This window comes from Geotrypetes seraphini, chromosome 4 (genome assembly GCF_902459505.1).
Source record: "Geotrypetes seraphini chromosome 4, aGeoSer1.1, whole genome shotgun sequence".
NCBI classification, from domain to species: domain Eukaryota; kingdom Metazoa; phylum Chordata; class Amphibia; order Gymnophiona; family Dermophiidae; genus Geotrypetes; species Geotrypetes seraphini.
Window position 1 is genome coordinate 53,816,760 of NC_047087.1, and position 12,185 is coordinate 53,828,944.

Genomic DNA, 12,185 nt, shown 5'->3' on the forward strand with positions numbered 1-12,185 from the left:
ACAATAGGACTTTCAGGAAGGGTCTGGAACTGGTTTCAAGGTGTTTTTGAAGAAAAAAGATCTTATCAAGTGATTGTGTCGGTAACTATTCTTATTCATGGAGCAACCCATCTGGTGTGCCCCAAGGTTCTCCACTATTGCCTACCTTATTCAACATCTACATTTCCCCTTTAGGACATTTATTTCAGAGTTTAAATGTAAAATTTTATATTTACGCAAAGGACTTTTCTATTTTAATCCTTCTAAATAAGTTTACCACTGAAATTTTAAACCAGATATCTTCTATTATGACTCAGATAGAACAGTGGACAATTAATTTCAAACTGAAATTCAATATGGAAAAGACCAAACTTTTCTTGGCTAGTCCCAACGACAAACTCATTACTTCATCTTAATGGTCATGACTACCCGATTATTAAATCTATCAAAATTCTGGGAGTCACACACTAGACCAACATTTAACACTAGCAGAACACATGAACTTAGTGGTACAAAAATGCTTTTTTGCATTGTGGAAATTAAGAACCATAAAAAATATTTTGATCCTTTATCGTTCAGACTATTGGTGCAGGCATTAATTTTAGCTATTTTAGACTATTATAACATCATCTATTTAGGAGCACCAAAAAAATTATAAGGAAATTAAGGATAATTCAGAATACAGCTGTTCGATTGATTTTTGGTTTAAAAAAGATCGACCATATTAGTCCATATTATCATTTACTTCATTGGCTGCCTTTGGAGGCAAGAGTATTATTCAAATTTTCCTGTATCTACTTTATGCTGATATCGGGCTTGTCTCCAGCTTACCTTTTTCCTCGTTTGTGTTGCATAGACCAAAAGAAACTAGAAACTTCTACTTATTTGCGTAGCCAAAAATTAATGGGTGTAGATATAAGACCTTCTTAGATAGGACCCTAGCATTTCAAGCTGGTAGGCAACAATTTTGGTTAGGTAAATGTATTCAGCAAGCTATGTTATCCTATTGCAGTTTTTGGGAAATTAATTAAGACCACTTTGTTCGATTAAGTTTATTACTTAGTGAGTTTTATTATTGAAATTCTATTTGACAAATATTTGTATTTTTTACTGTATTATTGTATTTTGCTGATTGTCCAGCTCTTTTTAGTGTAAACTGCCTAGAACTTTTGGTTATGGCGGTATAAAAGAATAGTTATTATTATTATTATTATAATATAAGAAATTAAATGCACACCCAGTGCTTGAAAAAGGCTGCATTTCCAAAGGATGTTTGAGTGCTGCAGAATGATTTGATGATATGGGCTGCTCATTGCAAATCAGCTGATTCAACATGAGGAGGACCAAACATCGCCGTATACTTGTGCAGCTCCTCATACTGGGGCCAACGGAGATGAGTGCATATATTTTGTTACAGCACCACCCTGAACAGACTGCCTGAGAACAAGATGCTGAGCTCACATGCTATTGGGGACTTTTATGAGATACTAAAAGTTGATCTGGAAGCCTTCACCTGCCATTCTCAAGTTATCCCATGAGTAGTGAAGTTATTAGGGGGCGCTTCATTTACTGGTCTCCCGTTCCTTCCAGGGCCTTGTGGTCATTTGTAACTGGAATGTCAGAAACCATCATCTTTAGGTGTTTTCTGTCTTGTTCTGAAAGCTATGCTATGGAATGTTAAGGCCCAGATCAGCTTCCCAAAGACAGATGGAACTGGTTGGCACAGAACGCAACTTTTGATGATGTGGATTGTGCCATAAATTGCACCCATGTGGTCTCATGCCACCTTGGGGATAGGGAAGAGATCTACCTAAACTGCAAGCACTATTATTCCATCAATATACAGATAACATGTGTTGCCCAAGTGGACATAAACAATGTAGAGGTGAGGTTCCATGACTCATAAATTTTTTGCCAGTTTGCCCTGTTCAGACAGTTCAAGGAGAGACTGTATTGCAATGAATACCTGTCTGAAGATTACTTGCCTGTCTTATTTCAGTCACATTAAGGTATGGGAACATTCTTCAGGCAGGGGATCGGCCAACCCCCAGGCCTTCAAGTCACATTGGTATACCTTTAGCCTAATGCCCTAAACCAGCTAGCCATGTTTGAACTCATGAGCAGGGCAGGGATACGGTGCAGGTAAACAAAGAACATGCCTAGGGTCCAAATGTGGATGCCAATCCAATGTGTCTATCCAAAAGCTTAAATTATCTTTCCCCTCGTTAAAAGGTATTATCTACATTGGAAAATTAGGGAAATCTCTTTACTTTAAAATCACAGAGCTTTGAAATAATTTTCCTGTCCAACTGTGTAACTTGGGCTTTTTCCAATTATTTCGAAAACATCTGAAAATGTGGTTATTTTCAATAATGTGAATTTCGCTGCTCTCTATATAATCACTAATTATTATTATACTTCCCTTTCTTTAAAACTCCTGTAAATTGTGCCAAGCTCTATCTCTATAGAGAAGATGCGGTATATAAGCTTAAGGTTTAGTTTAGATATTTACTAAGGCGTTCATCTGCTGGCTGAAACAAGAGTGTGGGTAGGCCAGACCCATCACCACCCACAGAAGTTTGTCTTCCCACACCAGGGTATAATTTGTAGATAAAAAGGAAGTGGATCTGTGTGGAACTCAGTGAGAGGGTGGGTAGGCCAGGAACAGAAACATCAAAAGAAAGTTTGGAGTAGTGAGCACACCTCCCTTCCCTCCTCTTTCCTACAGGTTTCCTGGAAGGGAGGGGTTGGAATGAAATTTGGCTCTGGAATTTGAAAAGAAGTGGCTGAATTGCTCTAGGCTATTCCCCCAAGAAATCGAGCCCTGCTGAATATCCTATGCATAGTCCTGTAGTTGACAGAAGGGTGATTTATGTTTATTGGTCTGGATACATATTGAGTGTGAGGCTGCTGGTGCAAAGGAGTGAGACTAGAGCAGTATTGGGCAACTTTTTTGATTTCAGGGGTCATAAATAGGCAAATACCACCTGGAATTGCTGCATTTGTGGTGTATTATCAGCCTTTCTTCCATGTGTTTTGATTTAAAGATTGTGTCAAATCCATTTACTTCCTATTCAGGGTTATATAGGGGAGGAAGGATGTGGTATAACTGGAAAAACATCAAAACGTCAAACATGAATATCGGAAGATTGTGTTCAATATGCTCTTCCTCCTGAAGAAGTTAATGTGAAACTTGAGGAAGAGAAAAAAAGGTTTTGAGATTTGCTTCATTTAAATAAAGAGCATTTAAAAAATGATTTTTGTCAGGATTACAGATGGGAAACAGATTATGGATGGATATAGTTTATTGAAGTTTGGATGAACTGTTGGATTAAAGCAAGAACTGCGATATAGACAATGCACCAAATCATTCAGAAGATTGTGAGATAAGTGATCAGATTTTAAGTGGTTGAATGGAAAACAATGAGCAATGTATCATGTGGATTTAGTTAGTGATTATGATAATTCATTTTGACATTGTAATTGATATGGTGAACACTGAGCAAGCATTTTTATAAAATATTATTTGATTTGTTCTAATACAAACAAAATATGAATAAACTTGGAATACATTGTTATTAGTAAGTGTAAATGGAAATAGCCGTTCAAGTGTGAATCATTTTAATTTAGCCTTGATTAGGCTGACCAATTATCAACAATCTAATTAACTGTTAATGAAATTATCCTGTGTAATGTTCTAGAAATTAGTGTGTGCATTTGCCACATAAACAGGAACATAAAAATAGAAAAATAAAAACAGATAAAGACCATATGGTCTATCCAGTCTGCTCATCCATGCCATATACTCTCCTTTCCCATCTCTTAGAGATCCTTCATACTTATTTTAATCTTTTTTGAATTCAGTTGTCTCCACCACCTCCATTGGGAAGCCATTCCACAAATTTACCATCCTTTCTATGAAGAAGTATTTTCTCAGATTATTCCAGAGTTTGTCCCCTTTAACCTTCATCCTATGCCCCTTTATTCCAGAGCTTCCTTTCATTTGAAAAAGACTTGCCTCATGTGCATTTATGCTATGGAGATATTTAAACTTCTCTATCATATCTCCCGTCTCTTGACTTTTCATATATTGGCAGCGGGGAGGAAGTGATGTCAGCCTTGGCGATGGCTACTCAGGGCTGAAGCTACAATCGGGCTTACTCCTTATTGATTAATCCCTCCCTCATAACCTTATTATTTGTGTCATTTTTTGCTGGAGACATCTTTGAATTCGTGGTGACTTGGAAGAAGTCAGAGATAATGCAATCTGCTCCTTCACAGCAAGAGAGTGGAAAATAAAATCAGAATGCAAGATAGGATCATGTCTAAGCATCTGACTCTGAACAGGAAGCAGGGCTTGGTTCTAATGTCAAACTCTCGAATGCTACCGTTACTAAAAGCGACAAGCAGCACTGGATGGCCAAAATTAAATCGGAGCTGCAGTTAGTAAGGCATGATTTTAAGCGCTCCCTCAACAAACTAAAGGAGGAATTGCAGGTGATTAAACAAGAAGAAACAGAGGGCAGAATATTGAGCTGTGAGGACCTCCTAGGAACATTGCAATCCGGATATGACTCCCAAAGCATGGATCTAAAAACTTTGTGGGATTGGGTTGAAGACTTGAAAATTAGATCTAGGAGGCACAATATAAGGATCAGAGGGGTCCTGGAAGAACAGGCCTACCAAGATTGTGTTGCACTGGTACAAGAACTTGCTGCCTTTATGCACACATCTGTTGGAGATGCAAGTCGGTGGGAAATCCTATCAAAAGTGGACAAAGCACACAGAGCTTTAACAGCAAAGAAATTATAGCTTGTAGCCACAATTTTGCAACCAAGGAAAGGCTCATAGCTGCAGCTGTAAGGTTGGGTAAAATTCAATGAAAATCACTTCAGCTGGAAATTTACAATGGCGGAGAGAATTTGGAGGAGTTGTCATTTCTATGATTGGTGAAGTATAAATGGGGGTTCCCCAGCATGGTCGGCTCTACATCAGTTGGAAATAGGAAATCTTCAAGAAGAAGTACTGGTGGAGCTGAAGAAGTGTAAGCCGACTTCATGATCAACAGTTGGGGGGGGGGGGGAGGGCAGCGTGTGGGGAATGATAAGCAATCTAAGCATGACCTAGCCACGAGCATTGTTGGTGACTTACTGACAGTATATCCAGATCCCACTTGAGTAAAGACTTGGGCCACCTGTGCTCTATTTTTTTGAGTTAACTAGGGGTAGCCGATCTTTTTCCTATTTTGGGGCTACACTGATTTTGCAGTCTCCTTTTGATACTCTCAGCAACTGTTTGTTTGATTGTATAGCTTATTTCTCGCTATGTCTTTTTTTCCATTATTTAGTTCTTTTAATGGTTGCATTATGCTATATGTAGACAGACTTAAGTGAGATATTGATAACTGCAGAAGTATAGGGTTAATGGATGCTACTTCCCCTAGGGAGCATTACGACTTGGGGATTTGAAGGCTTTTGGGGATTGTGGGACAGGAGGGGGAGTGTTATGGGTAAGGAAATGGGGCAGAATTGGGGCTTGTGGGAGACTAATGGAGTTTTGAATGTAGTGCATATGATTTTTTTGGATACATGGGAGATGGGATGACAGTTTTGTATGAGAGAGAGGTTAATTTCTGGAAACCTATGGAGAAAGCTAATGTTTTCTGTTTGATATAGGAGTTGTTTGAAGAAAGTCTGATTTAAGTGTATGTACGTATGTATGTGTGTATGTACGTACATGTTCACTTATGTGTATGAGAATTAGTATGTAAATTTGTGTTTTCATAAAGATGCCTCTCGATAGATACTGTTTGATTATGCACTTTGTTTTTCCCTGCTAAATCAAAATGTCTCTCTCTGTTAGTCTGGATGGATCTAGACAAGAACTGTTATCGTCTCCCTCCTCTTCACTTGTAAGCTATAAGTGAGTTTTCTTTTCTGTTTGAATGTCTGTTTTTTTCTGATACCTGGCTTGTATGGGACCTTCATGTTTCTTTACTAATTGCCTACTTCTGTGGCTGGAGCACTAAACATTGTCAAAGAGTCAAGTTTGTTCAGGGAAATTGTTGGAAGAAGGCAGGATTTATAAAGCAGAGCCAATGGGAGGGGAGGAAATTTATATTCTGACTGCGTTTGGAATCCATTTGTTTCCTTTTAAACTAAAATCCTTTAAAAACTAAGGGGCCCTTTTACTGAAGTGAGTTAGGCCTGTCAACACAGCTTTTTTTTCTCCTCATATATATAATGCTTTTAAGACCTGTTTTTAATGAAGCTTTCTTGTATTCCTTTGGAGTACGTATCTTGTTTGAATGGTTACCAGCCTATTTACATTTGGGAAGTTTTCTGTTTCCTATTTTAATCTGTGTACCACTACCTTAGCCTGCCTATCAGTAAAGTTGGTTGCAAAACTATAAGGTAAAATAAATTAACAGCTTATGTGGCATTTCTATTGTTAATATGCAGTAAGATGTGTGTCAAGGCCATGTTTTGGAAAGGGGCAGAATTGGGCAGCATATGGATGCATAAATGGGCATGGAGAGGAGAGTGATGGTTTAGCGGCAACTTTAGTGCCTCCTAAGTGTTAACTGCTACCTCAGTACTGCACACTAAAGACATTTAGGAGTCCTTTTACTAAGGCGTGCTAGCTGTTTTAGCAGTTCATAGTCAAAAGTGCGCGGCGACAAAGGCGCGCAGAGACAACTGAGCGCAAGGCGGAAGCCATTGCGGAAGAAAAACAGCGTTTTAAGGGGCTCCGACGGGGGATGTTGGTGGGGAACCCCCCCCACTTTACTGAATACAGATCCCGCCAGCGTTGTGGGGGGTTTGGGGGGTTGTAACCCCCCTCATTATACTGGAAACTTAACTTTTTCCCTGTTTTTTAGGGAAAAAGTGAAGTTTTCAGTATAATGTGGGGGGTTACAACCCACCAACCCCCCCCCCAACGCTGGCGCGATCTGTATTCAGTAAAGTGGGGTGGATCCCCCCCACACCCCCTGTCGGAGTCCCTTAAAACACTGTTTTTCTTTAACGCGGGCTTCCGCCTTGCGTTCAGTTGTTGGCGCGCGCTTTTGACCTGTCACCGTTTTAGCGTATGCTAACGCGTCCATTATAGTCTATGGACGTGTTAGCGTTTTAGCACACTATTTAGCTACTATTTAGCGCACCCTAAATTGGGTAGCGCACCTTAGTAAAAGGACCCCTAAATGTGGGACCGCAAGTAAAATGCTGGGCACACCTCTCTATTGCCGCGTTAGAGTTGTAATTAACACATGCATTAAAGCGTGTTAACTGCAAAATTTTACATATTTTAGTGAAAGGGCCCTTAAGTCTACCCCCCCCAAAAAAAAAAAATTTGGCTCTGACTTTTTGTTCTTAAAATTTGCTTGAGAATGCAGGTGGAAGGTGTTTTCTCTGCTGGTGTATGTTTGCGCTAGAAGTATAAAGGTTCTTCTCATTTTCTCATTTCTTTTTTTATCTTGGCAATATTGCAGCTTATAGTCTTCAGTACTTCCACAGGATATAGTTGATAGATAAAATGTGATCCTATCGGATATAAGAAACTGTGCGTCTGTTTTTCTTAGGAATACATCTCAGAAGAGGAAAATGGAGGAAGAACTTCATGAAAAAATGATGACCACCATTGATGGCCTGAGTTCTGCCAAGTATGTCATGTTAATTTTTGCATATCAGGGTGGCATTGCCTGGTGAATTTCACTGCAAGTTTAAAATATGGCTACACCCTGGGGGGAGTTTTTCAGACAGCCTGCCTAGCTATAGCGTCCTGCCAGCTAATTTTTTAAGGCAAATTCTATGGATAGATTCTCTTTGAAACTTGCCTGTATGCTTTGCATCTGTGTGTTTCTGTGGGCAAAATATATCTGGGAAATATCAATTCATTTGATAAGCAAATATGTGCATATTTGCTTTCCCACTCTACCCTGGCTGTCCTTGCTTTGGGAATGCCATTCCTCTTGAAACTTGGCTACAAAGGATGCGTATTAAAAATACTAAGGTGGATAAGAAGTCATTGGCAATGAAGAGTTTTTAAGCCACTACTAGGTTTACGTCTGGATATACAATGTGGGCACCGGCATTTAATACCCAGGTTTATGTGGCTGACTGTCACTTATATGATTATGTGCAATATCCAGCACTTAACTGCTTAAATGGCACTGAAGGCCAGCTTCTATAAATGGTGGCTAAGTTATGTGCCACTAGGTGCCTGCATTGAGGATTACTAGTGATGCCTATCTGAAATCTACGTGCAACCCAAATTGTCTTAATTAGCTTAAATTGTGTAGTAATTGACCATGCCACTGAAGTTAATTGAAAAAAATTAAGAATTAAGAGTTCCACACGGAAATCAGAGTGGTGCCTAGCAATGCCTAAGTCCAGGAGCCCTCCAGTGCCTAACGACGCCTACCTGAAAAATAGGCATGGTTAGGGGTGGAGAATAGGTGTGGTAGACTTGGGCGTTAGTAGGTGTCCCAAGTTAGATGCTGGTAAATGAGGCCAGTTAAAACCTGGCCTAATATACATGCACCTACCTCCTAGCAATGCCTAAGTCTGCTTAGGCACTACTAGGTGGGATTCTATAAAGGATGCCTAGCGGTTGATTGACAACTGTGCGGAGCAGCACTTACAATGTAGGTACGTTTAGGCGCCGTTTATAGAATCCAGCCCTGACTGGATAAAGATATGGGGATTGTGTTTAATGGAGTCTGATTGGCTGCTCAGCATGCTGATAAGTGCCGAATTGGCACTTCACTGCATAAATACCGACTCCAGCATTGGGCCACCCACAAAATATAGTCGACTTTGTTTAGTGGTCTGCGCTAATATACTGCGGCACTAACTAGTTAAATGGCATTGAATATCAGTGGATAGCCCTACACAAAGGGTTTAAGTCCCTTTGATTAATTATTGACCCCCGTCATGTTGAGACAATTCTGTATGCCTAGCTACTGTATGAGTTTAACATTTTTACTAAATAAAACTCTTTATGCTAGTTGAGTGAGATACTATATGTCATCAGAAAACATAGCTGAAAATGCCATTTTATAGCACAATTAATTATTTGACTTTTATAGGAAAGAATTTTCTGAATTAGAGAAATTGGCAACTTTTGAAATTCAGCAATTGGAGCAATTTCAACATTCGTAGGCTATGTAAAATTAAGAAAACCAGCTCAGAAGCCCGGTAATATGGCATTCCAGAGGACAAAATAATACCACAGATAGAATCCTGGAAAGATGTAATTTTTTATTAAAACCTGATGTGGCCATGTTTCGCACTCAGACTGTGTCAGGGGTACATAGATACAGCAAATCCCATTGTCAAACACAAGATTATTTCAGTAACAGAATAAAACAGCAGTATCAAACCAGTTTTATAGTATCTCACACAGCATTACAGCAGAAAATTGTGTATGATTCTGGAGACCAGAGACCACTCCTTCAAAAAAAAAAAAAAAAACCCCACCCCAGGATGGTCAGAGGAAGGCTACTAAAATGGTTGGAGGTCTACATCATAAGGCTTATGGGGACAGATTCAAAGATCTCAATATGTATACTTTGGAGGAAAGGAGAGTGAGGGGAGATATGATAGAGATGTTTAAATATCTGATGGCATAAATGCACTTGAGGCAAATCTTTCACCTTCATCCTATGCCCCCTCATTCCAGAGCTTCTCTAAATTGAAAGGGGATAAATTCAGAAGTAACCTCAGAAAGTACTTTTTCATGGAAAAGGTGGTGAATGCTTGGAACGGCCTCCCAGTGGAGGTGGTGGAGACGAAGGGTGTATTTGAGTTCAAGAGAGCTTGGGACAAGTACGTTGGATCTGTAAGGGAGAGGAGGGGAATAGTGGATGGCATGTCTGGGCAGACTAGAGAAGCCAAAGGGTCTTCTACGAGTCTGGGGAAGCTAACTGTAGAGTTTTTTTTGATAAACTGACTTATATTGTAATGCTGTATGAGAGATTATATGAGAGTTGATTGATGCTGCTCTTTGTCTATTGCAAATTAAGACCATCAAATTAAATGTTAATTAAATGGGAATTAATGTTAAATGAAAATTAGATGTTAGTTGTGGAGATCTTCCTGTAAGGTTCTCGGGGATTAACAACAAAAAGAAGAAAGGAACAATTAGTGGCATAGTGAGGGTGAGAGGTGCCTAGGTTGGTGGCACCTCTCCCCCGGCCCCTTCTCCACCCTCATCCACTCCTTCCCCTCCCCTTCCTGTCGTTCATGCGCCTCTTCACTTCCTAAGTACAGGAAGTACCGTCAGAGGAAGAGCTGATGCTGACGCGAGAAACATAGAAGATGATGGCAGAAAAGGGCTACAGCCCATCAAGTCTGCCCACTCTGCTTACCCACCCCCTGTCTATGCCCTAATGACCCAATTTCCTTATCTTGACCCTCGTAGGGATCCCATATGGGTATCCCATTTATTCTTAAAGTCTGGCACGCTGTCTGCCTCGATCACCTGCACTGGAAGCTTGTTCCAATGATCAACCACTCTCTCTGTGAAGAAATACTTTCTGGTGTCTCCATGAAATTTTCCGCCCCTGAGTTTGAGCGGGTGCCCTCTTGTGGCCGAGGGTCCCTTGAGAAAGAAAATATCATCTTCTACTTCGACACGTCCCGTGAGGTACTTAAATGTTTCAATCATGTCTCCCCTCTTCCTACGTTCCTCAAGAGTGTAGAGCTGCAATTTGTTCAGTCTCTCTTCGTACGAGAGACCCTTGAGCCCCGAGATCATCCTGGTGGCCGTCCGTTGAACCGATTCAATTCTGCGCACATCTTTACTGTAATGTGGCCTCCAGAATTGCACACAGTACTCCAGATGAGGTCTCACCATGGCCCTGTACAACGGCATTATGACGAAACTTCTATTGATACAACCCAATATCTGCCTTGCCTTAGGTGAAGCCTTCTCCACTTGATTGGCAGTTTTCATGTCTGCACTGATGATTACTCCTAAATCTCGTTCTGCTGAAGTCCTAGTTAAAGTTTCTCCGTTCAAGAAGTACGTCCTGCATGGATTTCCGCTTCCGAGGTGCATGACCTTACATTTCTTAGCATTGAAGCCTAGCTGCCAGGTTGAGGACCAACTTTCCAATGTAAGCAGGTCCTGCGCCATATAATTCTGTAAACTGCATTCACTTACTATATTACATAGTTTGGCGTCATCGGCGAATATTGTTATTTTACCTTGAAGCCCTTGAGTCAGATCCCCTATGAATATGTTGAAAAGGAGTGGACCCAGGACCGAGCCCTGCGGCACTCCACTGGTCACCTCCGATGTTTTAGAGAGGGTACCATTAACCACCATCCTCTGAAGTCTGCCACTCAGCCAATCATTGACCCATGTAGTTAGTGTCTCTCCTAACCCCATCGATTCCATCTTGCTTAGCAGCCTGCGGTGTGGGACACTGTCAAAAGCTTTCCTGAAGTCCAGGTACACGACGTCCAAAGACTCTCCCAAGTCCAACTTTCTTGTTACCCAGTCAAAGAAGCTGATGAGATTGGATTGGCAGGACCTACCCTTGGTGAATCCATGCTGACTGGGATCCCGAAGATTCCCTTCATTCAAGATCGTGTCCAATTTGCTTTTAATTAGTGTTTCCATGAGTTTGCACACTATTGATGTGAGACTCACCGGTCTATAATTCGCAGCCTCTGCCCTGCAACCCTTTTTATGCAGAGGAACGACATTAGCTAATTTCTAGTCCAGGGGAACTTTCCCCTTACTTAGGGAGAGATTGAATAGCTCAGCCAACGGTTTTGCCAGGACATCACTCAATTCTCTGAGCATTCTTGGGTGCAAATTGTCTGGTCCCATGGCTTTGTTCACCTTGAGTCTTGCCAGTTCACTGTAAACTTCACCTGGTGTGAACTCAAAATTCTGAAACGGGTCTTCTGTGCTTTGTGTTGCCTTCAACTGGGGACCGTGTCCCGGTGCCTCACAGGTGAAGACTGAGCAGAAGTATTCATTCAGTAGTTCGGCTTTATCGGAATCTGCTTCCACGTAACTTCCGTCCGGTCTTCTAAGGCGTACTATCCCGCCTGTGTTCCTTTTTCTGTCACTAATATACCTGAAGAAGGATTTGTCCCCCTTTTTAATGTTTTTTGCGAGCAGCAGGTTGGGGTTGCTGCTCTTGCCGGAAACATTAAAGAGGTACGGGGAAGGGATGGCACGCAAGCACG

The 12,185-nt window shown here is 40.9% G+C and overlaps 1 protein-coding gene across 4 annotated transcripts in view; it reads left to right on the forward strand.

The window, feature by feature from the left end:
- The window catches only part of ADCY7 (adenylate cyclase 7), a 228,426-nt gene that overhangs the window by 184,070 nt on the left and 32,171 nt on the right, over positions 1-12,185 (forward strand). For 3 of the 4 annotated variants that reach the window (XM_033942505.1, XM_033942508.1, XM_033942509.1), the window contains 2 exons: positions 5,842-5,901; positions 7,559-7,639. In XM_033942505.1, coding sequence (XP_033798396.1) covers positions 5,842-5,901; positions 7,559-7,639 — 141 coding nt within the window. The remainder of the gene's footprint in view (positions 1-5,841; positions 5,902-7,558; positions 7,640-12,185) is intronic. The other variant, XM_033942507.1, reaches the window with a different exon arrangement.